The sequence below is a fragment of the Rattus norvegicus genome, chromosome 1 (assembly GCF_036323735.1).
Source record: "Rattus norvegicus strain BN/NHsdMcwi chromosome 1, GRCr8, whole genome shotgun sequence".
NCBI classification, from domain to species: Eukaryota; Metazoa; Chordata; class Mammalia; order Rodentia; family Muridae; genus Rattus; species Rattus norvegicus.
Genome location: NC_086019.1, coordinates 69,864,086 through 69,886,584, shown reverse-complemented (window position 1 = coordinate 69,886,584; position 22,499 = coordinate 69,864,086). Strand labels below are relative to the sequence as shown.

Below are 22,499 nucleotides of genomic sequence, written 5' to 3'. Positions count from 1 at the left end.
CTACTTGTACCACTAGATGGCGGTCTTGTCATTTTACTAACTCAGAAAGCTAGTCTGTGACTCATACTTAAGGTGAGAAAAAACAGAATTGTTTGTTTCCTTCCCCTCCCCTCCCCTCCCCTCCCCCCTTCCCTCTCTTCCCCTCCCCTCCCCTTCCCTCTCGCCCCTCTCCTTGAGTGTTGAATGCAGAGACCTTAACTCTCACAGATGCAAAAAATAAATAAGGTAAATAGTTCTAGTCCTAATAAAGTCAGTTACTCCATCCTATCTCTAGCTGTGGGAACACCAAAAGAAGAGTGGTTAGGAAGTAAGAGGGGAAAGGCTAAGAAAAACCATTCTCTAGATTCCATACAACTATTGTAGTCAGTAACCAACAGCAGCTGTCCTTGTCTGCACTGGCCCCATACAAGACCACAGCCAGTATAGGAAAGGGAATGGCTCACTTTACCTGATGTTGGCTATAGATAGACTGTAGGAGAATACTGTTATTCTCTTCTGAGCACATCAGGCTCCAACACATAGATCCAAACCCACATCCTCACAAATGTCTCTTATAAATCTTAGTGGGCTGGCAATATGAAGAGAGATGAACACGACAGAGAGATTTGTTGGAATTGTAGAGCAGAAGAACAGAGGTTTAGGAGGTGAGACTGGTCAATAGTTGATGTGGACACGCAAATGCAATATGCCAGTATGAAATAGCTAATAGTAGAAAACTTGGGGAAGTTCATTCGTTCATTCACTCATTCATTTGGGACAGGTTTTTCTCTGCATAGCACAGTTATTAACGAAGTGTGTTACCACGCCCAGCTCAAAAAACGTTTTAAAAAAAGACTTCTTTTGCGTGAGTGCTCTATCTGCATGTACACCTGTATACCAGAAGAGGGCATCAGAGCCCATTACAGATGGTTGTGAGCCATGATGTGGATGTTGAACTCAGGACTTCTGGAAGGGCACACAGTGCTCTTAACCTCCGAGCCATGTCCCTGCCCCTCAAAATTGTTTTCAAATTACCACATCAGTCTATAATTTTTTTGATTGTATCAGGATCCGGTGGGGGTGCTTGTATTTGTTAAATTTTGGTTGGTTTAATTGTTTGTTTGTTGTTATTGTTGTTTTTTGAGACAGGCTGTTGTTATTGTTGTTTCTTGAATTCACTAAGATCAGCCTACCCTGCCTCTGGAACGCTAGGATTAATGAGATGGTCCACCAAGCCTGGCACAGACTCTGGGTTCATGTCAGGTAATAGTTAAGAGTCAGAAAGTCTTGCTTTTTTGTGTCAGGAAGTAGTAAATGTTAAGTAGCTTTGACATTAGTTATATGAAATAAAGTCCTGTCCATCTTGTGATGGGATTGTTTTATGGATGGCATTTTATGCCCAACAATGGGAAGAGGGAACTCAAGAGTCCACCTCCATAGATAGAAGTGGAAGGACAGGGTTACTAATCCACAGTCAAAATTTCTAACCCAGAACTGTTCCTGTCTAGAAGAACTGCAGGGACAAAAATAGAGAAGTGACTGAAGACAGGAGCCTAGCATGGATGTCCTCAGAGAGGCTCTACCAGCAGCTGACTGAGACAGACACAGATATTTACACCCAACCATTTCACTTAAGTTGGGCCCCTATGGTTGAATTAGAAGAAGGACTGAAGAAGCAGTTGGGGAGGGTGAACCCATAGGAAGACCAGCAGTCTCCAGAGACTAGCCACCAACCAGGCAGCATGCAGGAGCTGGTCTGAGGCCTCCAAATATAGCAGAGTACTGCCTGGGCTGGCCTCAGTGGTAGATGCACTTAATGAGGCCCCAGGGAAGGGCGAAGGCTGGTTGTGGGGAGGACCCTCTTGGAGGCAAGGGGGATGAAATAGGATGAGGAACTGTGGGAAGAGAGACCGTGAAGGGGTGTGGCAATAGCTGGAATGTAAATAAAATAATTCTTTAAAAAGGAGGCATTTTATAATTACTTCATATTGCTATGTGTAGCGTTGTTAATATTGTTTGTTTCATGCTGTTTACATTTGATATGTTATATGCACCTGGAATCTCACCTATTTTGATTAGATTTTCCAATTTAGTGTAGTAGAAGTCTTTATTAAGAGTAGACATAGGATCCTATTGTTACTCATTTTTAAAAAGTAGGTTGTGCCTTTACCTTGGGTAATAGTCAGGAAGATCAATGCTGGTGCATAACTTTAATCCCAGCCCTGTGGAGGCAGAGTCTGGCAGATCTCTTTCAGTTCAAGACCAACCTAGTCTACTGAGTGTGTTTCAGAACAGCTAAAATTACACAATGAAACCTAGTCTCTACAAACAAACAAACAAACAAAAGAAAGGAGGGAGGGAGGGAAGAAGGAGAAGGAGGGGAAGGGAGGGAGAGAAGGAAGGAAGAAGGAGAAGGAGGGGAGGGGAGGGAGAGAAGGAAGGAAGAAAGAAAGAATAACAAAAAGTTACATTTAGTTTGTCAAGGTCATGCAAGCCTTCAATCCCAGCTCTTTGGAGAACCTGAGTTCAAGGCCAGCCTGATCTATACAGAGAGTCCAGATAGGTGTCAATACACAAACAGACCCTGTCACAAAATAAAACAAACTCTTTCCTGAGGAATAGCTTTTATGCTACCAGAAGCAGCATTCAAGATCAAAGTACTGCTAGAGAACAACTATTCATTCTGATGTTTACCATCAATGAAATGATTCTACAGACATATATGTATGCAGTAAGAATTAATGAGTTAAACATTCCAGCTTGCCCTGAAGTTATCTGTGTTTTGATGCTAATTCCACTGCCCCAAGGACAGCTGCCTAGTCACCTACTCACTAATCAGGTGACTTCACCAGAACCTTCTCCCCATTGAATTTGTAAAGCACAGGTGAGGGGCAGGTACAGGATAGCAGGAGGCCTGTCATTGGAGGAGAAGGAAGGATAGGCAGGAGAGAAGTTTGAAGGAAGAGAAGGAGATTAGAACAGAAAGGAAGAGACAGGAGGAGGGAGGGAGAGAGAAGCCATGGCAGGACGATGGAGGCTGACGTTAAGATTCCTCTCTGTGTATTTACAGGTTGTTATAAATGTTCTCAAGGAATGGATGGTACTGGGCTTTGTATGTTTAGGTGCACAATTATATCTTACCCATTGGGTCAAAAAAAAAAAAGAATTAATGAGAAGCAGGCCATGAATTTGAAACGGAACAGGATGGTATTGGGAGGATTTAGCAGGACGAAAGGGAGGGAAAAAATGTTCTAATGATGGAATAAACTCAAAATTTAAAATGGAAAACCAAAGCAAAAAAAACCCAAACACACAACAAAGCCACACTAAAGCCAAACCAAACAAACAAGGGTTACACACTTCTCAGGAAAATGCAGACCAGGACTCCTTAAGCTTCTATGCTATTCTAGCTACAATGTCAGTGATCAGGAATAGAAATAATTCCAATTTCCCCTCCAAAACCTCTATCCCATCCCCCCTCTCCCCTACTTCTATGAGGGAACTCCCTTACCCACTACCTCATCACTGCCCTGTCATTCCCCTACATTGGGATATTGAGTTTCCACAGGACCAAGGGCCTCTCCCTCTCATTGATGCCAGATAAGGTAATCCTCTGCTATATATGTGGCTGGAGCCATGGGTCCCTCCATGCATTCTTGATGGTTGGTCGTTTAGTCCCTGGGAGCTTGCAAACAGTGCTCTTAATCACTGATTCATATCTAAAGCTCAGTGAATCAGTGAGATTTACTGGGGGGGGGGGGACTTTGAGTGTGGGTGAGGGGTTACCGACAGAAGCATGAAGGACTGAATGACAGCTGAATCATCCTGTGAGGCAGCTCACCTGAGGTAGGAAGTGTGTCTTTCAAGCCACTCACCACCTCCTCCAAGCAGCTTGTCTTGTCTTATCAGGTTCAGGCAGCTTGACTGGTGTCTGCTCGTGGCTGGTTTGAGCATCATCTATGCAGCTCATCTTCTCTGACAATGTCAACCATCCGTCTTTACTGATTATATATATATATGCTTGAGGTAGGAGGTCACTAGTGAATCTTGCCAGTTTTTCAGACTTCTTGAGGGGACTGAGGTGTCTATTTCTGAGCTTTGGGAGATTCTCTAATTTTAAAGGGGTTTCCTTCAACATGATAAGATTAAATCTCAGAGAACTCACTCCTGGGCATGAAATACAAGGATTTTTCCATCTTAGCAATGAGCACTTGCCCACCATCCTCATTGCTGCTTTATTCAGTGTCTAAACAATGGAATCAGCTCAGACACCCATCAACTGACACATGTGTAAATGGAAGTGTGACACACATCTGTAGAGTATGGTCTAGTACTCAGTTGTAAATAAAAATGAAAGTGTAAAATCAGGATGTAAGTGTAAGCAACTGGATAATATGGTGACTGATGCTAACTAGTCCCTAACTGTCAAACAGCACATGTTTCCTCTCACATGATGAATAATTCTTCCCTAATAACACACGTGTATTGGTCCGCCTTACATTGTATAGTTGAGCTGCATTTGTCGGGACTCCATAGAAATGCATCAAAAACCTTCTAGTGGTATGCTGCAGCTTCTTGTGACTTTCATGGACTTGGACCAATTGGCAGAGTGATGTAAGCTAAGATAGACTCATATGGAACTTGCTAAGACTAGGCAAGACATGTGGTGAGGCAAGAACCATGGTGGACACATGATGTTTGGAAGGCGTATAAATAGGTCTCAACGGACAATTATTGAGGCTTGGCTGGGCTTGCCTGTAGAGCTAGCTGTGCAACACGTGTTGGTCTTGAGTCTTTACTGACCTTTGCTGAGAGAGGCACAGCCAAGAACTTTTCCTAGTGATCCTGTTAACAGGCTCTGGTCTCTCCTGCTGACACATGCTGATTTGGCTCTGGCTTGGCTGTTCCTGCTAGATTGTGCTACCACTGCTGATTCATGTTTGCTATCCCAACTCAAAAGAACTAGACTATTGGCACACCCATGAAGTGTTTGCGAGGGGATTGAGCTGCCTCTGCTGACCTGTGAACTGAACTGGTGATTTCCTAACAACGCAGATGGGATTCACTACAAAGAAGCATTTCTAAACAGCACCACTTCATCCATATCGTTTCCTTTTCATTACTTGTTGTGGGTGGTGGGCTAGAAGGGAGGTTATAGTGTTTAAGAACCATCATAAAAAATAGCTGTCTGTAAAGGAGTTTGCTGAACAAGTTACTAATGTCACATCTGAAGAGCGACAGAGAATGCTCAGAGATTAATACAGTCTTCAGCACCCAGAGGTAAAGGAATTCTTTGTGGATTCTGCTTCAGAGTTGATGAAATCTGTCCACAAGGAAGAAGCTAGGGTACTGAATAAATCTAAAGAAAAAGAATCTCTTTTAAAAGAAAGTCCCTCAAATGATAGTACTCTATCATGTAATGATTCCACCAACAAAATATCTCAAGTTAACAACCCAAAAATATGTGAAGGAAAATCAGTCAGATTTCAGAATCATGGTTCCCATAGAGAGGACACATTTTCTAGTGGTGCAGAGATTATAAAAATCACCTGTCAGCTTTACTCAAGAGATTCACAGTGATGGAAACAACCGCACATCCAAGGATACCATGACACTCTTCTGTCCTAACAGCAAGTCTGAAGTCCTAGAGACAGAGCTAGAAAATTTTCCTGGACATCAGTGGGACCTCACAGGAGCATGCAGTTCAAGAAACAGACCAATTTTCAAGCTGAGAAACAAAAGGGTAGAAAACCCAGTGTCAGAAAACACTCCTATGGAAAGCTAACTTGGTGACACCTCTATTCTTAATGACCTCTTTAAAAGCCATGGGGAAGGTCCCACACAGCTGACAAAGAACATTCTTTCAGGACCCATGTGGCAAAAGCAAAGCAGAGACCAAAAGATTTCTAGGACATCTTGAATCAACAGAATGGTGACAGTCTCAGCAAACTCATTGACTTGGCAGTGATAGAGACACTGTGTACCAAAGCACCCCACACCACAGCTGGAAGCTTCCCTTTGGAAAGCAAACAAGTTTTGTGGAAGACATTTAGCTCAGATGATGACAATGAAAGCATAAGAAATCAGTGGGGGGTTGGGGATTTAGCTCAGTGGTAGAGTGTTTGCCTAGCAAGCGCAAGGCCCTGGGTTCGGTCCCCAGCTCCGAAAAAAAGAAAAGAAAAGAAAAAAAAAAAAGAAATCTGAACAGAGAGTAGGCCATGGACGTGTCAGAGCTACTGGCCCTGGCTATGCGTGTTCATGTATGGGACACCCTGAACAGTTGTTTGCAAACTTGTATATTAAATTATTGCTTTAGTGTCATTTTATCAGCTTAGCATGTTATCATGGGTTGTCTTTTCCTAATGTCTGTTTTAATTATTAACACCCAGTTAATACAGTGCTGGGAGTGCAGACCAGCAAGCACTCTGAGCATCTCCTGCCCCAGATTTGATTTCCAAACGAATGTAATTGTATCCTATTATAACTTGTCATAATATAACTAGTAACTGGGAATTTGCCCTCCTGTGTGAATCCATGGCCTTACATGACTAACTTGCCCTGTGTGTGCCCATTCATTAGGTGAAAGATAATGAATGGAATTGAACCAGACCAGCACACAGCCTTCCACTTTTAAACTCCAGAATGTCCCAAAGTCATGTGGCAGCCACTGCACCCTCATTGATACTGAAAACTTACTGTTTTCTTTCTTCCTTGGAATTACGTTCTATTACCATTAAGTTATTTTAGATAAAAGCTATAATTAGGACTTAATATATGATATGTTAAAAATGCTAATTTTTATAACCACCCAGAGTTTGTGTGCTATGATGCTAAAAGAAATGGGATTTCTATCTTTGGCCAGGATACCACTGCCTTAACTTTTCATTTTACTATGATTTAGTAAAAATAAATATTTATAGACTAACTTTGTATTTCTTAAGTAAATGTAAATGAATAAACACTTGATTTTCATTAAAAAAATAGGTATTGAAAGAACTCCAGTTAAACGGAAGTGTTTTTCAAGTCACTCACTAACTCCTCTGGGCAGCTTGTCTTGTCTTGTGTGCTTCAGGCAGCTTGACTGTTGTAAGCTTCATGGTGATCTATGCAATTCACTTTGTCTGATAGTCTCAGAAGTCCTTACCAGCTATATATGGTGTGGCAGGAGGACACTAGTGAATATTCCAGTTTCTGGGACATCCTAAAGCTATTAAATTGTCTATTGCTGAGCGTTGGGAGGTTAGTTATAGGATGGACCATTTTCTTCCCTCTCCACCTTGCTGCTATAAGGCACCTAGTTCATTTCCCTGTCTTTTTACACCCTATGTTTTAAGAAGCTTCCTTCAAAATGAAAGTGTTAAACCTCAAAGAAATCTGATACCCTGTAATCACTCCTGAGCATGAAACCCAAGGACTTTCCATTGTTGCAGGGTATTTGATCACTTTGTGAACCCTAAGATTGTGAAGTAGGGAAACCTTGCCTTGTACTGTGGCTCACACACTTTCAATACAACAGCTTTCTGTTTATTGGAAACAAATACTTGTTGTATGGCTCAGTCCTAGAACTTACCTTTCAAGAGCTAAATAAAGTCAATCTTAGGGCAAGGTGTAGAACAAACAAGCGGTTGCCAGGAAGTGAACATAGTGAAGTAGAAAGGAGGAATATTGAGTTGGAAGGTATTTAAGAGAACATGGAAAAGGAAAAGAGCTTTTTCCTATGGGACATTGGTCATAAGAGTAGGGAGGTCAGCTGAGTGTTTTCTCTGCCTCTGAGCTCGCAAGCTTTTATGACAGGCTCTGGTCTTCATTTGGTAAAATCGAGTGGCTGGTATTTTTGTGTTAAAAAACACATTCCATCTTACCAATTAGCACTTGCCCCTCCTCATGTTCTTGTTGCTTTATTCACTATTTAGGCCTGGAATCAATTCAGATATCCAACCATTGACACATGTGTAAATGAAAATATGATACATATCTATAGAACATGATATAACCCAATTGTAAAAAAAAAATTAAAGTGAGAAATCAGGATGTAAACATAGACAAACAGAAAATACAGTAATTCCACCTAGTCCCCCAATAGTCAAATAACATGTTTCTTCTCAGATGTGGGTCTCAGTTCAATGTTTTTCTTTTGTTTGTTGATGATTTTGAAGGTGAAAGATGAGACATTGTGTTTTCTTCATAATGAATTTGCTTTGATGTCAATAATTTCAATACTAGGTAAAAGATTTGTCAAACTAAATTTGAGTTGTAATTTCCAATGAAGAATAAGACATGGAGATTTTATATGCTATACTTTTATATAGTTTCTCAGAAGTGTAAACTTTGTGATGTTCAGCACAATTAGAGGTCATTTTCATATATTAAGTGTTATTATATTTTGTTTTTTTTTATTTCAAGGCAGGTTATATGTAGAATCTGTGTACTGTATGGATGCAGAACCACAATAAAAACCTGATGGCTTATTAGCAATAGGCAGGAAATAAAAGATGGAAGCTGAGGTGGAAATTTCTGGTTTCTTTGGAGACTCAGTTGTGTCATGTGATATTTTTCTGGAAAGTGTCTTATGAGAGGATGTTTTGCTGAGGCAGACATGTGGTTTGCTGAGAATAGACACATGTTTTTCAGGAAGCTGCCTGGAAAAAGGGCATGTGATATTTTGCTAGAGCTGATGCTTGTTGTTTGGAAAGGTATAACCCAACAGACAGTGGATGACACTGGGACATTTGTTTGCCTTGCCTTTTTCACTGATCATTGTTTGTTGAGACTTTGTAGAGAGAAATGTACCAAAGAACTTCTGGTGGTGTTCTGGTGGCTTCTTGCCACTTCTGTGGTCTTGGGGCAGCCTTGTGGTTTCTTCTGCATTGAACTGCTGTTGCTGATTCCTGAATGGTGTTTGCAAGTAAATGGAGTTACTGTTGCTGATTTGTGTGAACTGAACTGCTGCTTTCATTACAATAAAGATTAGGATCACCTCAAAGAACTATTTCTAAACAGGCCAAAATCCTCTTATTTTTGCCCTAGTAACCTTTTCTTTCCACTACCTGTGGTGGGTGGTGGGCTGGAGGTTAAAGTGTTTAAGAACCCTTACTAAAGTAGGTTTTGAAAAATAAAAGGTCTACAGGGGCCTCAGATAGTGAGCTTGGAACTCTGAGAGGTAGTCACAGGTGTGAAAGATTCACCCTGGCCCATAATGAGACAGATATATGAAGATGAGAGGTAAACAGTCATGCAGCACACAAGGAATATAAGAAACAGGTAATGTAATTTCAGAACTAGTCAAGGAACAAGCCGAAGCTTATGGCCTATGCATGTATTTATAAATATTAAGTCTAGGAGCCATTATTTCAGGAACAAAGAGGCTGGGTATAAAAGCTCATAGTTATATGTAGTTCTGTCTCTTCTGGAACTATGTATACCAGGATGGCCTCTAATTAACAGAGATAATTTTTGCCTCTGTCGACTCAGTGTACAACCTTGACTGGAATTATGAACCTTTGGATTTTGAACAAGACAAATGTTTTTATTACAGCTTTTCCCAGTGACTAGAGTGATAAAAGCACAATCTAGAGATTAAAAGTAGCATTACAGTGTATTGGGGTTCAATTTCCAACACACAACTGTCTTTAACTCCAGCTTCAGGGGATTTGACCTCCACAGGTGCCAGGTATATATGTAGGTGCGCGAGTACACACACACACCAAAACAAAAACCAAAAAGGTTTTCACATAATTACATTTGGAAATTTTTATTTTGACAAACTTTGTGAAACATTCTAAGACTTTAAAGCCTTTCCCATGTTTCTCATGCTTACATTTCTATTATGTATAATGTTAGGATTTGAACAGAGAGAGAATAATAGATGAATGCTATGTCACATTATTTACAATTGTATGTTTCTCTCCAGTATGAACTTTCTGATGTCTTTTAAGATGTGAGTACTGAATATAGGATTTGCCACATTCCATACATTTGTAAGGTTTCTCTCCAGTATGAATTTTCTGATGTGCTCTAAGAATTGCACATGTAGTAAGTGATTTGCCACATTCCTTACATACATAAGGTCTCTCTCCAGTATGAACTCTCTGATGTGTTCTAAGTTGTGAGGCCTGGATAAAGGATTTGTCACATTTACTACATTTGTAAGGTTTCTCTCCAGTATGAATTCTCTGATGTGCTCTAAGAGTTGAGCCCCTAGTAAAAGATTTGCCACACTGTTTACATGTATGTTTTTCTCCAGTATGAACCCTCTGATGTCTTCTAAGACTTGAGTAGTGGGTAAAGAATATGTCACAGTCCTTGCATTTATAAGTTTTTGCTTCAGTGTGAATTTTCTGATGTCTGCTGAGACTTGAGGACATAGTAAACCATTTGTCACATACCTCACATCTGTAAAGTTTCTTTCCAGTATAAATTCTCTGATGTCTTCGAAGATGTGAGTACTGGGTAAAGGATTTGTCACATTCTGTACATTTGTAAGGCTTCTCACCAGTATGGATTCTGTAATGAGTTTTAAGATGTGACAATATAAAAAAGGACTTACCACATTCTTTGCATTTGTGAGATTTCTGTAGAGAATGATTTTTCTTATGCCTTCTGAAGAATACATAATGGGGAAAGGATCTGTGGCACTCATTGCATTTGTAAGGCTTCTCTGCAGAATGGACTGTGAAATGGCTTTTGAAGTGTGAGAGCTGATGAAAGACCTTGCCACAGTGTTGACAACTATAACGTTCCTTTGCAGTATGGATTTTCTGATGTCTCTTCAAACCAGTACGGTAGGCATAGGATTTGTCACATTCCTTACACTTGTACCTCTTCTCTCCAGTATGCCTTTTCTGATGACTTTTAAGTGCAGATAAATAAGAGAAAGACTTTTCACAGTCACTGCATTTGTAAGGTTTTGTCCCAGCACGAAGTCTTTGATGTGTTTTACGATGTGTTTTAAGACTTGAGCACTGAGTAAAAGATTTGTCACAAATATTGCACTTGTAGGGTTTGTTTCCAGTATCAATTCTCTGCTGTATACTGAGGCTTGAAGCAATACTGAAACATTTCCCATATTTTACACACTGGCCTGCATTTGCTCCAATGTAGATTGACTGTTGCATGAGACTGTATGTAGAGCTGAAATGGTCATCATGTTTTTCCTGTCTGTGCTCTTTCTCTTCAGTGTAGAATGTCTGATCTTGAGTAATGTTGGAACACAAATCGAAAGACTTCTCACAGTCTTCAGATGTGCAAGGTTCTTCCCCAGTGTGCGTGCTTTTATGTTGATCTGGGTTTGATGAGTCAACAGAGACATCCCTGTCCTTACAGCATCTGTAGTTATTAGAGGTTTCTGTGGTGTCACTTCTTTTGTAAAGTCCACCATGAGAGGGATCATGAAGCATTTTACCAAGCTCATTACACTGACAGGACTCCCTTTCAGTCTTCACAGGTTGACAGACAGTATCACATATGCAGTAGTTCTCTGAAAATGAGTACAATTCAGATTAATAGGGCTTGTTCTAAACTTAAACATTTGAGAAATGACTGTTTTTCTACATTCTCTGTTAGAAATACTTAGCACAGAGCTCATGGAAGTTGACACTTTTCTTTTACTCTAATTGTATAGATTCTTAGAAAAATGGTGACCGTCTTCAAGGCAGATGAAACAAATAATTGAGAAATCAGTATGTAGCTTTGGGATGGGGCTCAGTGACAGATTATATTTAGAATATATGTGTCTGTTTTTAAATATTTTTTCTCAGAAAGTGATGAAGAGTTTAATGCAATTCAGGTTTACATCATGTGTGTAAACTAATGTACAACAAATAAAGATTCCTGTTCAGGAAACCCAGTTTGTTGTAATGTTACAACAAGCATCAAGGGCTTTTTTTTTTCTGAGAGAGAGAGAGAGAGAGAGAGAGAGAGAGAGAGAGAGAGAGAAGAGAGAAAGAGTGAGAGTGTGAGTGTGGGGAGGGGTGGGGGAAAGGAGACGGGTGGGAGGGGGGAGAGAGATTGATTCCTCAAAAGTAATTGATGCACTTCTGCCATATATTAGAGGCTCTAGATGATTTGAGTGAAGGTTGCAATGGCAGCTATTGCATATTTCTTTCCTGCATTGTTTGAGCTCCACACACTGCTGTCTGTCTGTCTGTCTGTCTGTCTCTCTCTCTCTCTCTCTCTCTCTCTCTCTCTTTTTCTGTCCTTTAGCTGTCAATTTGATTGGTGTTTATTTGTTTATTTACTTGCTTTACATCCTAATTGCTGTGTCTACCCCCATCTCTTCCTCCCACAGTCCATCCCTCCCATCCAACCTCTGTTCAGCTGTTCAGCTCTGAGAGAGTAGAGGCCCACTATTGGGTATCTACCCCATCCTGGCACATCCACTGCTCTGTTTCTTAACTTTCCTTATATAGTTGTTCTTAAGTCAACTTTCTACACTGACTCCTGTGATCATTTTCCAGAAGGGTATCTGTGTATCTGCCACTGAGAAGAAAATGAAGGATGTAATGTGAATGAATGCCTACATATAAGGAAGGCAATTACAGAATAATTCTACTTCATGGACTCACATTAGACTTTTAATTTGTAAAATTATTCTAATCTGATGTCAGCATAGTTAAATAAAATTGCATATTTTTACTAGTATTAAGTCACCACAATTCAGGTGCACTAAGGCAGGATACACTTTAAGTTACGTGATCAGGAATCCTTTCAATTTGGAACTGAATATAAAAAAAAAATTTCAGTTCTTTCTTTTTCTTTCACTTTAAGCCATCACCATTGTCACGCTTATTTTTTTGCCCACCCTTATTATGGCTACCATATCTTCTCCACATTTTAGGATACTTTCATTTGCCCCAGACAAGTGACCAGATCTACCTTGAATATAATAATCTATGTGTTCTGTGAGGTAGCCCATGACCCATGCAAGAATTCTTAGAAAGAACACAGACATCTAACACACTACTGTAGTCAGTGTAAGAAGGGAAGACAAAATAGAGAAATCTAGGAATGATTTTCCAAATGCTATGTCCAATCACTTCAGTGTATTTAGGGAGAAATTTCTGTTTGCATATCTTGAGTTTTTCTCGCAATTAAATGTATGCGAAATGCAATAATGATATTGAGCTTTAAGATATGCATCCAGCTACAAAATTTGTGACCTACAATCTGTCCTGCCTACAAGATATGCACAGCAATGGTGGCACAGAAATTGTGGGAGTAGCCAACCAATATTTGATTTGACTTAAGGCTCACTCCATAAGATGTAAGTCATGCCCAGACTGCTTGTGTAACCAACGACCAGAGTGCCTAGACAGCCTAGGATTAGGCTGGATAAAACAAGCACTACTTGTGTAAAATGAGAAATAGAAGTATGAACAAAATGACTCCTAATTCTATTCTGCTGTACTCACTGATCAGTACCTTATTCAGTCATCATGGGAGAAAGCTTCCTCCAGCTGAAGATGGGAACAGATGCAGAGGCCCAAAGTCAGCATCAGGAGGAGAAAGTCTACATGGAGGGCTCCATAGAATCCCTCCCCTCAGAGCTCAAGGAACCAGGAAGAAGAGACAGAAAGTGTAAGAGCCTGGTGAGATGGAGTACACCAGGATAAGACCCTTTGAATGAACTAGGTAAGTGTGAATGAACTCACAGAGACCGAAATAGAAAGCATAGGGCTTACACAGGCATGTACCCGGTCCTCAGCATATAGCCTATAGTTTTCAGCTTAGTATTATATGACTTCTGATTCTCTCGCCTGTTCTTAGGACTCTGTTACTTCCCTTGGGTTACTTTGTCTTATTTTAATATGATGGATTTTGCTTTACATTATTATATGTTATTTTGTTAGTCTTGGTTGTTAGCTCTTAAAATCATGTTCTTTTCTAATGAGAAACAGAAAGTGAGTGGATATTGAGGGAGGAGCAGCATAGGAGAAACAGTGAGTAGTTAGAGGGAGGGAAAACTCTAATCAGGGTATATTGTATAAGAATCTGTTTCCGATAAAAGGAAAAAATGAAAAACAAAGATATTGTACAAATATTATACATTACTAGGTTTCTGAATACATGCTCAAACCAAACTGAATGGGGCATGAGCCTACAAAAATGAAAACTGGAAAGAAAAAACAAATACCATGATAAAGTTCTTTCCTACTACCAAATATTCCCTAGTCTTATGTTGTTTCCAAGACAGCTTAACAGAGTTTATGGGCCTATAATGACATACAAAGTATCATTTGGAAATTCTTTAAGGAAAATATTCTCACCAACAGAGACCAGGTTGCTGTAATTCTCCAACATCACATCAATGTACAAAGCCCTCTGAGGAGAGGCCAGACATTCCCACTCCTCTTGGGAGAAGTCCACAGCCACATCCCGGAATGTCAACAGACACTGAAACAAAAAAATATAATTTGAATATGTGCTTTATGGGACAGTGGTTTCTTGAATAGATGGAAACAAGTAAATTTTGGATGTAGATGACGAAAGACAGTTACTCAATCAGATGACTTCTAACATAGTTACACTCCATAATACATGTTCTCATGTCCTAACTCTGTGAAAACAGGATTACAATAGTCTCACAAGCATATCCATGAAACAAGACATACATTTCAGATCTGGACACATTTATCTATCTGTTATGGTACTGTGTTTATGTCTCAGCATCACAGTGTACATATCTGAGAAGGAAATTTCATGATCAAGTTCATCCTAGAAAACTGACACTAATCAATTCAGTCTGTACTGGGGCCTTGCATGATTCTATTCTACAATGCTTGCTTGGGATGTTTAAACTCTAGGCCCAATACACAACATTACCGAGTTAGGTGGTAGATATGGAAGGAAGATTATATGATTGACTTCATTGTGGAACAGTTTTGACTTTTTTCCACTGTAAAGAGAAGTATATCAATACTACATACTGGCTATTTTAACATTAACATAGAAAAATCAAGTAGTCTATGGAATTCATTTTTAAAATATCTGAGACACTATCAAGCAGATAAAAATATTCACACCAGCCACATGATATAATCTAAAGTTTTCATAAGAACATGCATACAGGATCTTTGAAAAAATTTTTTGTAAGTTCCAAAATAAGTCCAGCCACAAAGAGTTATAAAATTTGAGGAAAGTCCAAAAACACATTAAATAATATTTAAGTTACAACTAAGCATGTACACATAGGTGTTAAAAATTTGGATGCATTTAGAAGTGACATAAGATTTCCTGTGAGTAAATGAATATAATAAATGTGTGAGAATTATAATCAGTTTCATTGCTAAGAAGAAAAGCTGATCTCCTGAATTTTGCAGCCCTCAATGTGTTTTTCTTTTAACCTATGCTATATTGTCTAACAGATTTTAGGTTAGCAGTGTTTATGATTCTTCCCTTATTTCTCTGAAAATGCAAAGTGCAATGACAAAAGAGCCCAGTTCTGAAATTTCCACTTCAAATCACTTCAGCTTCAGGGTAGGGGAAGAGAGCTGTCAATCTTACAGGAACTGACTAGAGCAACGCAATCATGAGGAATGTTCCCTGTGCATCAAATGTGATGGTTTATGAACACCATTCAATGCCATCAAGACATTTTTACTGATGCATTGCACATAATGCTCCCTAAGGAGTCACACCCAGAAAGGGCTGCATAATTGTATCCAGGTAGAGAAAATGAAAAAGAGAAATAAAAAATATTCATCTCTCTAGTTTGGGAAGTTTCTACTGAGAGTACTGAGCAAGTGAGTGATGTGAGCAGCAATGCCTCTGAGACAAAAGATACAAGGTATCAACAAACACGGGATACATCATCTCTGTCCTGATATTAAACACTGAAGAGAAATACCAGAGGACCACAGTCTGGATCTACATTCAAGAACATTCATTTCATCGCAAGATCCAGCCACATATAACTGCCATGTTCAGCACTCTACTGTGTGCTTAAACATTTAGTATTCAGAGCCAATTAAAATTTAGGATTAAGAACCAAACTGTAATAAGTCTCTTCAAATTCCACATATTTCTGAAAAGTGGTGGCAACTACTTCCTGTGTTTGAATATGCATTTCCAAAACTATGATCAAAGGAAATGTGACAGATCCAACAGATCATATATGCCTCAAAATATAAGAATCTAATACATGGACTACAGCAATTGGGCACCAACATATTTTTTTCCTCATATGTCACAGTGAAAATATTTTCAAAATTACAAGACATGAGTCCGTGTGGAATATTTGTCTTCAAAAAGGGGGCAGGGGAAGGGCAGAAATGAGAAAAAAGCCATAGGAGATGTGGAATTATGGAATATATAGTGCATAGCTATAGTCATAAAGACAGCCTGGCATGGGCATAAAATAGGAAAAAAACAGAACAGGACAAAAGACTCACCAAGAAAACAAGAAAGCTATACTTAATATTTGACAAAGGAGGCAAAAAGGTAGATTACAAAAATATGGCCTAGGGCTGGAGAGATGGCTCAGTGGTTAAGAGCACTGACTGCTCTTCCAGAAGTCCTGAGTTCAAATCCCAGAAACCATATGGTGGCTCACAACCATCTGTAATGAGATCTGATGCCCTCTTCTGGTGTGTCTGAAGACGACAAAAATATGGCCTATTCATCAAATTGTGCTGGCAAACCTTAAAAGATTCTTATCTGTCACCTTGTACAAAAAAAAAAAAATCATTCAGAAGGGGTCAAAAACCTTATTTAAAACCAGAAACCTGTAAAACATAGGGAATATCCATCAGGATACTGGGATGGGCAAGAACTTATTGAAAGAACACCGACAGCACCGGAATGAGCTCCAAGAATATACAGTTTCTGTGCATCAAAGGGAATAATTGGCAGGGCACACAGACACCCAAAGAATGGGAGAGAATCTGAAACACCCTGAAAAGGGACTCCTATCTAGAATTCACTAAGAATTACAGAAATTAAATACCAAGGAATTACAACTGCCAATCAACAAATGGGCAAATGAACTGAACAGACACTTTGAGCAGAGAAAAACACAAATGGTCAGTACATACTGAAAAGCGGGCATAAAATTCCTAAAATACTATCAGGAAATGCAAAGTAAAACAACTTTGGAATAGTGCCTCACTCCAGGCAGACTGGTTGTCATCAATCAACCTGACAACAAATGTTAGAGAGGATGTTGTGTGTGTGTGTGTGGTGATGTTTGAAAATTAATTCAGCCATTGTGGAAAAATCAGCTTGGAGATTATTCAAATACGTAGAGATGGAATCCTATTATGACCCAGCTATTTCAATCCTATGGATATATCCAGCAAAGTCCACTCCCCACTCTAGAGATATTTACACTCCGTGCATACTGCTGAGTTATTCACCATAGGAAAGAATTGGAATAAATCTAATTGTTAGTCCACAGATAGATAATGAAAATGGATACATATAAAGTGAAATACTATTCTGCTAAAGAGAAAAAATAGTAAAAATTAGCAGGAAAATGGTTTGCCTTAGAATGTGTAATATTAAGTAAGGTCATAGGCAGAATCTAGTCAATAACAGCTATATGGAAGCAATGTACAAGGGAGCATATCAGAACATGAAGAAAAGAAAACACAAAAAGGTTAAATATCAGGCATTGAGAAACAACTGAATGCAGGTAATGACCACCGGTTATGAAAAAGAATCTAAAGCTAATTCTAATTCTAGTTCTAATTCTGTCACGTTTTTGTGGTGGATGAGGTCATTAAGAAATACTTGATACTGAGAACAAATTCACATCTAAGACTCCAGAGCTTCTTTCCCAATGACTACTATAACTGCCTAAAAGTACATTGAGTTGTATAGTCATTGGGTTAATTTATTTCAGTATGTAATTTTGTTTGTTTCCAATAAATGTGTTTTATGATAAAGTTAAAAAAATTACCAAAAGCAGAAAATTAAAGGCTTGTAATGTCGCAAACTATAACACTTTTTGAAAAAGACTGGACATGAGCACTGACCTGGGACGTGTTGACTGAAGAATCAGCCATTTCTTGCTGTTTCTCTTCTTTGATCTTCTCTTTGAAGAACAGTGAATAGTCAGCTTGTGAACCTTTAATATCACGGAATCAAACAGGAAAAGTAAAATTAATACTGAATGTTATTAAAGAACAATGTCATACTACATGAAGAGATCCAAGCAACAGAATTCTACCTGGTGTCTGGTCAGTGATCCCAAAGCCAGAAAAGCATGGAAAGACATTTAAAGTGTAGAGAGAAAACCATTATCAACCATATAGTGCATACAGAAAATACTCTCAAAACTAGTGGAGACATAAGTATATTTGAAGATAGTAACAAATTAAGCCAATTAATTTCACAGTACATAGAACGTAGTAGTACAGGACATAGGAAGTTACAGGTAAAGTATATACAGAAGAATCAGAGGAGTTATTCACAGAGTAAATGAAAATAGCCACTCATAGAAAAGAAAGGAAAGTACTAATTGTCTCAGAAAAGGAAGAAGAATTCTACCAATAATCCACCTAGGAAGACTTAAACAAAATCATAAGGCATAAAAAACCCATGAGCAAAAAAAAAAAAAAAAAAGAAAAGAAAAGAAAAAGAAAAAAAATCTAACCCCTCTGGAAATCATTATGGAGGATCCTCAATTAAATAAACAAGGATTCAAGTTAAACAAATTTAGCACATGACCCAGCTGTTCTACTCCTTGACATATGCTCAAAGAACTATACATCCTATTCCACAGATACATGCTCACTCATGTTCATTGCCCCTATATTCAAATAGCTACAAACTGAAACAATGTAAACATCCTTCAACTGACAAATGGATAGATAGTGAAAATGTGGTACATATACACTATGGAATATTATACAGCTGTTATGAAAATTGAATTCAGATTCTCAGATAAATGGATGGATCTAGAAATGATTATACTGAGTGAGCTAAGCCAGACCTAGAAAGACAGACATGTTCTCTTTCATAGGAAGTTCCTAGCTCCAACCCTTCAGTGAGTTCTCAACCTGGAGTAAGTAACTGCAGTAACCAGAAAAGTAAAAGCAGACCACGGTGGGATGTGGGGGAGAAATAGACAGGCGATAACAGGGAAAAGTGATCTTAAGGGGAAAATGGAAGAACAGGAGCAGGAATCTATGAAACCAATATAAACACAAAAAATATGATAAAATAAGGATGTCTTAAAAGTAAGAAGGAATCATATAATCCAACTATGAATGCCTACAATACATGTCTATATATACACATACATTTAGTATATATTCAAAAGCTTCTCATTTGGGTTGATAATGGTCCCTATAAGAGTCATAGATACTGGCATGAGATGGCTCTTTTTAAATTGTTGGACAGAGCTATTCAAGAGATTTCCAAAACATTATAGGCTATTTATGTTGGTTGCCCTTGGTTCTTTCCCAGAAGTAGATAGTGAGGCCCTATGGTTAAAGATACCAAGAGATTCAGATACAGAACCCAGAGGTCTCAAGATAGATCTGACATAAGCATCCTCCCTAGGGACTAGCATTCACAGCACTAGAAGGCAATGTGCAAGCTTCCAAAGGAAGGAGCCAGCCAACAGTCCTACCTAGCACTGACACCTCTGAACCACAACAATGATCTGTACTGCATGATAACCCAAGGCTGCAAGAGTGGCATGCATACCTTGGTGGAAACCAACAGCTTCTAATTGAACCAAAGACCTCAAGAAGTGGGAAATTACACCTAGTACTGGAAACCCAGACAGTTTCCCCAAGGGCTTAGATCTTGGAGAAGCTACAACCAGTAATTTACTAAACTGGCATAATCCCAAACAGCACTCTATATATTTATCGTAATTTCCATATATATTTTTGGACCAAAGAAGGCAGCAAACTATTTTTACCCACAAAACCTAGCGTGATGCAATTTTGCAACATCCAGTTTCTGTAGAAAGTCCTCTCAGTGGGGTCCAAACATTGGTCATTCTCCTGAGAGAAGTCCCCAGTCACAACACAGACTGTCCACAGACTGTGAAATAAAACAGTTCGAAGAGTTGTGATGGTACAAACCTTTAATCTTAGCACTCAAGAGACATAGTTTGGAGTTCCAGTCCAGCCTGGTCTACCTGGTTAGTTCTAAACCAGAGAAACATAGTTGAGTTTAAGTCTCAAATACAACAAAAACAAGAAACAGAAAATAACAGTTTGGTCATGTATGTGTCCATGGACAGTGTGCTTTTTGGGGCCCAAAGAGACAAAAAGACTTGTAGACTTTTTCTGCTGTAGATGAGTCATAGTAGTTAATCAAAAGATGCTTTGTGGTATTTTGCTACAAAATAATACCCTTACCCCTCTTCCCCCAAGAAAGGATTAACTTAAGGCATGTGCCAGCACCAACTGGCTTATAATGCCTTTTCTAACAGTGAAAATACTGTGATCTGATACCCTCAAAGTGCATACTGGACTTTTCCAGGCTCTAAGGTGCAATATTAAGACTTTGGAGACACGTATCTGTTCCTGTTATTTTATTTAATTTTTTTGTACTTTCTTATCTATTGGGTTTTGTTTTTGTTTTTAAACAGAGCCTCACCATGTAGTTCTGGCTCTCCTGAACCATCACACAGAGCAATTTGGCCTTCAACTCCCAAGTGTTGGGATTAAAAGTGTGTGCCACCAACCCTGGCTTATTTATATCAGAATGCTCTATTTACATCTCAGCGTGCATTTGTCTCAGTTGGAAAATTAAGGGTGGATTAAAAAGTTTACTTTCAGATGTTAACGTTTACAAGTGTATCTGTAACTCACAAAAACATACTTTCAGATTCAATTCAATATTCAAGCACTCGTATAGGTTAACATGCCAGTGGAAAATTACCTTGCCCCTGTCCTGCCCTAGAACTCTAAGACTGGTGCAAGTGTTACAGCTCTGAGGGGAAAGGCTTACCTAATGGAAGCTTTGCAGCTCTGAGGGGGAAGGTTTCCTAGATGCAAATATTACTACACCTATGAAAACAAATGTATCCTGGCAGTCTGGACCCAAGGATATCTCAGTCACACTGCAAAAACAAAACTCACACAAGAGATTTCTTGACTTGAGTCACAGTGACTCAGTCAGTGCTTGTGACTCCAAATAAACATAGCTTTGTAAATGAAGAGAGAGAGAGATTGACTGAGATTTCTTGAAAGCAAAAACCACATCAGAGTGACTGCCTCTGCTCTAGAGAGAATCAGCAAAGAACTGGGCAGGAGGCTAATTTACATAGGGTTCCTTGGGGGTGTGTGGAATTGGAGAGATTTTGTAGCTTGATCTTGGGCATTTTTTTTCCTCTAGGGCAGTGGCTTGGCCACTTTCACCCAAGGGGCTGGAAATGGCAGTTATGGCCCTTAGAGAATTAACTACAATGTTTAATGACCAAGCAATACTTCAGGACCCACTGTTCATTTCCAGTACTTCAATGCACATGCTCCAAAGACACTATAAACACCTACCCCTCCGCCTAGCGTACCATCTCTCTTCCCTTTCAGAGTAGCCACCATTCTATGTTTATCCCCAATCCATCTCTTCAATGAGGTTTGTTGTGTGGTGTGACTTTGTTGATTTCCTTTTGCTCCTGACTGCAAAGATTCCCTTGCTCTCAAAAAACCCTTACAGTTCCATTCATTACTGATGTCTAAAACCTCACATGGGTGCCAAGTCCCAGGTATAACAAAGAAGTTAGCGTGGACTAATGTAAATTTCAGGAGCGTTGTCCTTTCTGTTATAGCAAAATAACAACAAAACAACAACAAAACCAAACCAAACACGTTTGCAAATATCAACAGATAAATTCAAATACTCTACTAGAGTACTTTTATAAGAAAATTTTGACAAGAGAATCAATGAAAAAAAATCAGTATTAATCCACCTACTATATTCTAAATTTATGGACAAGGGTAAGACATGTACTGCAGAATTTGAGAGCTGTCATCTTTGTGAGTAGCAGAGGAAACACCTCACCCTTGTCCAGTTCCTGCTTGTTTCCCTCCCAGCCCTTCAGCTCCTCTAACCTGGGAGGTTACTGTCCTCCCCCACTGGGCTACGGTTCCATCCGGTTCCATCCGTTGGGCTGCCCACGCCTGACTCTCCCAGGATGCCCCGCGAGGCACCTGAAGCTCTCAGTAGTTTTCGCTTCCCCTCGAAATCCCTGTTGTGTCCTCTGACCCCAAGTCTGCATTACGCAATTCCCCACGGTGCAAGCCAGTGAATTCCTCCAGGAAGAGGTCCTTGCCACTTTTGGTTTTGGCTCCTCAGTCAACTTACCTAGGCTCACTAATGAACAGTCCCAGCTATCACGTCACTCCTCTAACCTCGCTCCACTCAACACACTTCCTCCACACCCATCTACTGTCCCCATCCGCTGTTTCCGGCGAGTGGCCCCACCCCCCCGGAGACCGGTCCCTCCCTCTCAGTCTCAGCCTGCCTTCCACAAGGCTTCAGCTGTCAACCTTCTCTGGACCGCTCTGCACAGACTCCCTGTTAAGTTTGCTGTCAGCCTAGACCAGAACTGGATCTGG

At 39.5% G+C, this 22,499-nt stretch overlaps 1 protein-coding gene and 1 long non-coding RNA gene across 12 annotated transcripts in view; one reads left to right on the top strand and one right to left on the bottom strand.

Moving 5' to 3' along the window:
* Positions 1-9,703: 9,703 nt before the first annotated feature.
* Positions 9,704-22,372, bottom strand: Zfp54 (zinc finger protein 54). 5 transcript variants are annotated; one of them, XM_063288594.1, is made up of 5 exons: positions 21,943-22,030; positions 20,016-20,081; positions 17,952-18,043; positions 14,244-14,370; positions 9,715-11,455 (listed from the first exon to the last, which is right to left on the bottom strand). In XM_063288594.1, the coding sequence occupies exons 3-5, from the start codon at positions 17,979-17,981 to the stop codon at positions 9,852-9,854; spliced, it is 1,761 nt and encodes a 586-aa protein (XP_063144664.1). In that variant the 5' UTR covers positions 17,982-18,043; positions 20,016-20,081; positions 21,943-22,030; the 3' UTR covers positions 9,715-9,851. The 5 variants fall into 5 exon arrangements, with proteins under 5 accessions (NP_001100937.1, XP_063144664.1, XP_063144661.1 ...); XM_063288591.1 differs by having other exon boundaries at positions 21,855-21,970; NM_001107467.2 differs by lacking the exon at positions 20,016-20,081 and having other exon boundaries at positions 9,704-11,455; positions 21,855-21,957.
* LOC108349017 (uncharacterized) overlaps positions 22,087-22,499 on the top strand; it is a 78,136-nt gene continuing 77,723 nt past the window's right edge. For 6 of the 7 annotated variants that reach the window (XR_010059524.1, XR_010059527.1, XR_010059523.1 and 3 more), the window contains exon 1: positions 22,361-22,498. This is a non-coding gene — a long non-coding RNA (uncharacterized LOC108349017). Of the gene's footprint in view, positions 22,206-22,360; position 22,499 lie in introns of those variants that run through there. The other variant, XR_010059528.1, reaches the window with a different exon arrangement.

Bases quoted from the DNA above. Each gene is read 5' to 3' on its own strand.
- Zfp54 (XM_039110828.2), bottom strand. From the start codon at position 17,981: ATGGCTGATTCTTCAGTCAACACGTCCCAG. The intron at 14,371-17,951 runs GTCAGTGCTCAT...TTTTTGTTTCAG, and splicing joins CTTCAGTCAACACGTCCCAG to TGTCTGTTGACATTCCGGGA. The intron at 11,456-14,243 runs GTGAGAATATTT...ACTCATTTTCAG, and splicing joins CAGCAACCTGGTCTCTGTTG to AGAACTACTGCATATGTGAT.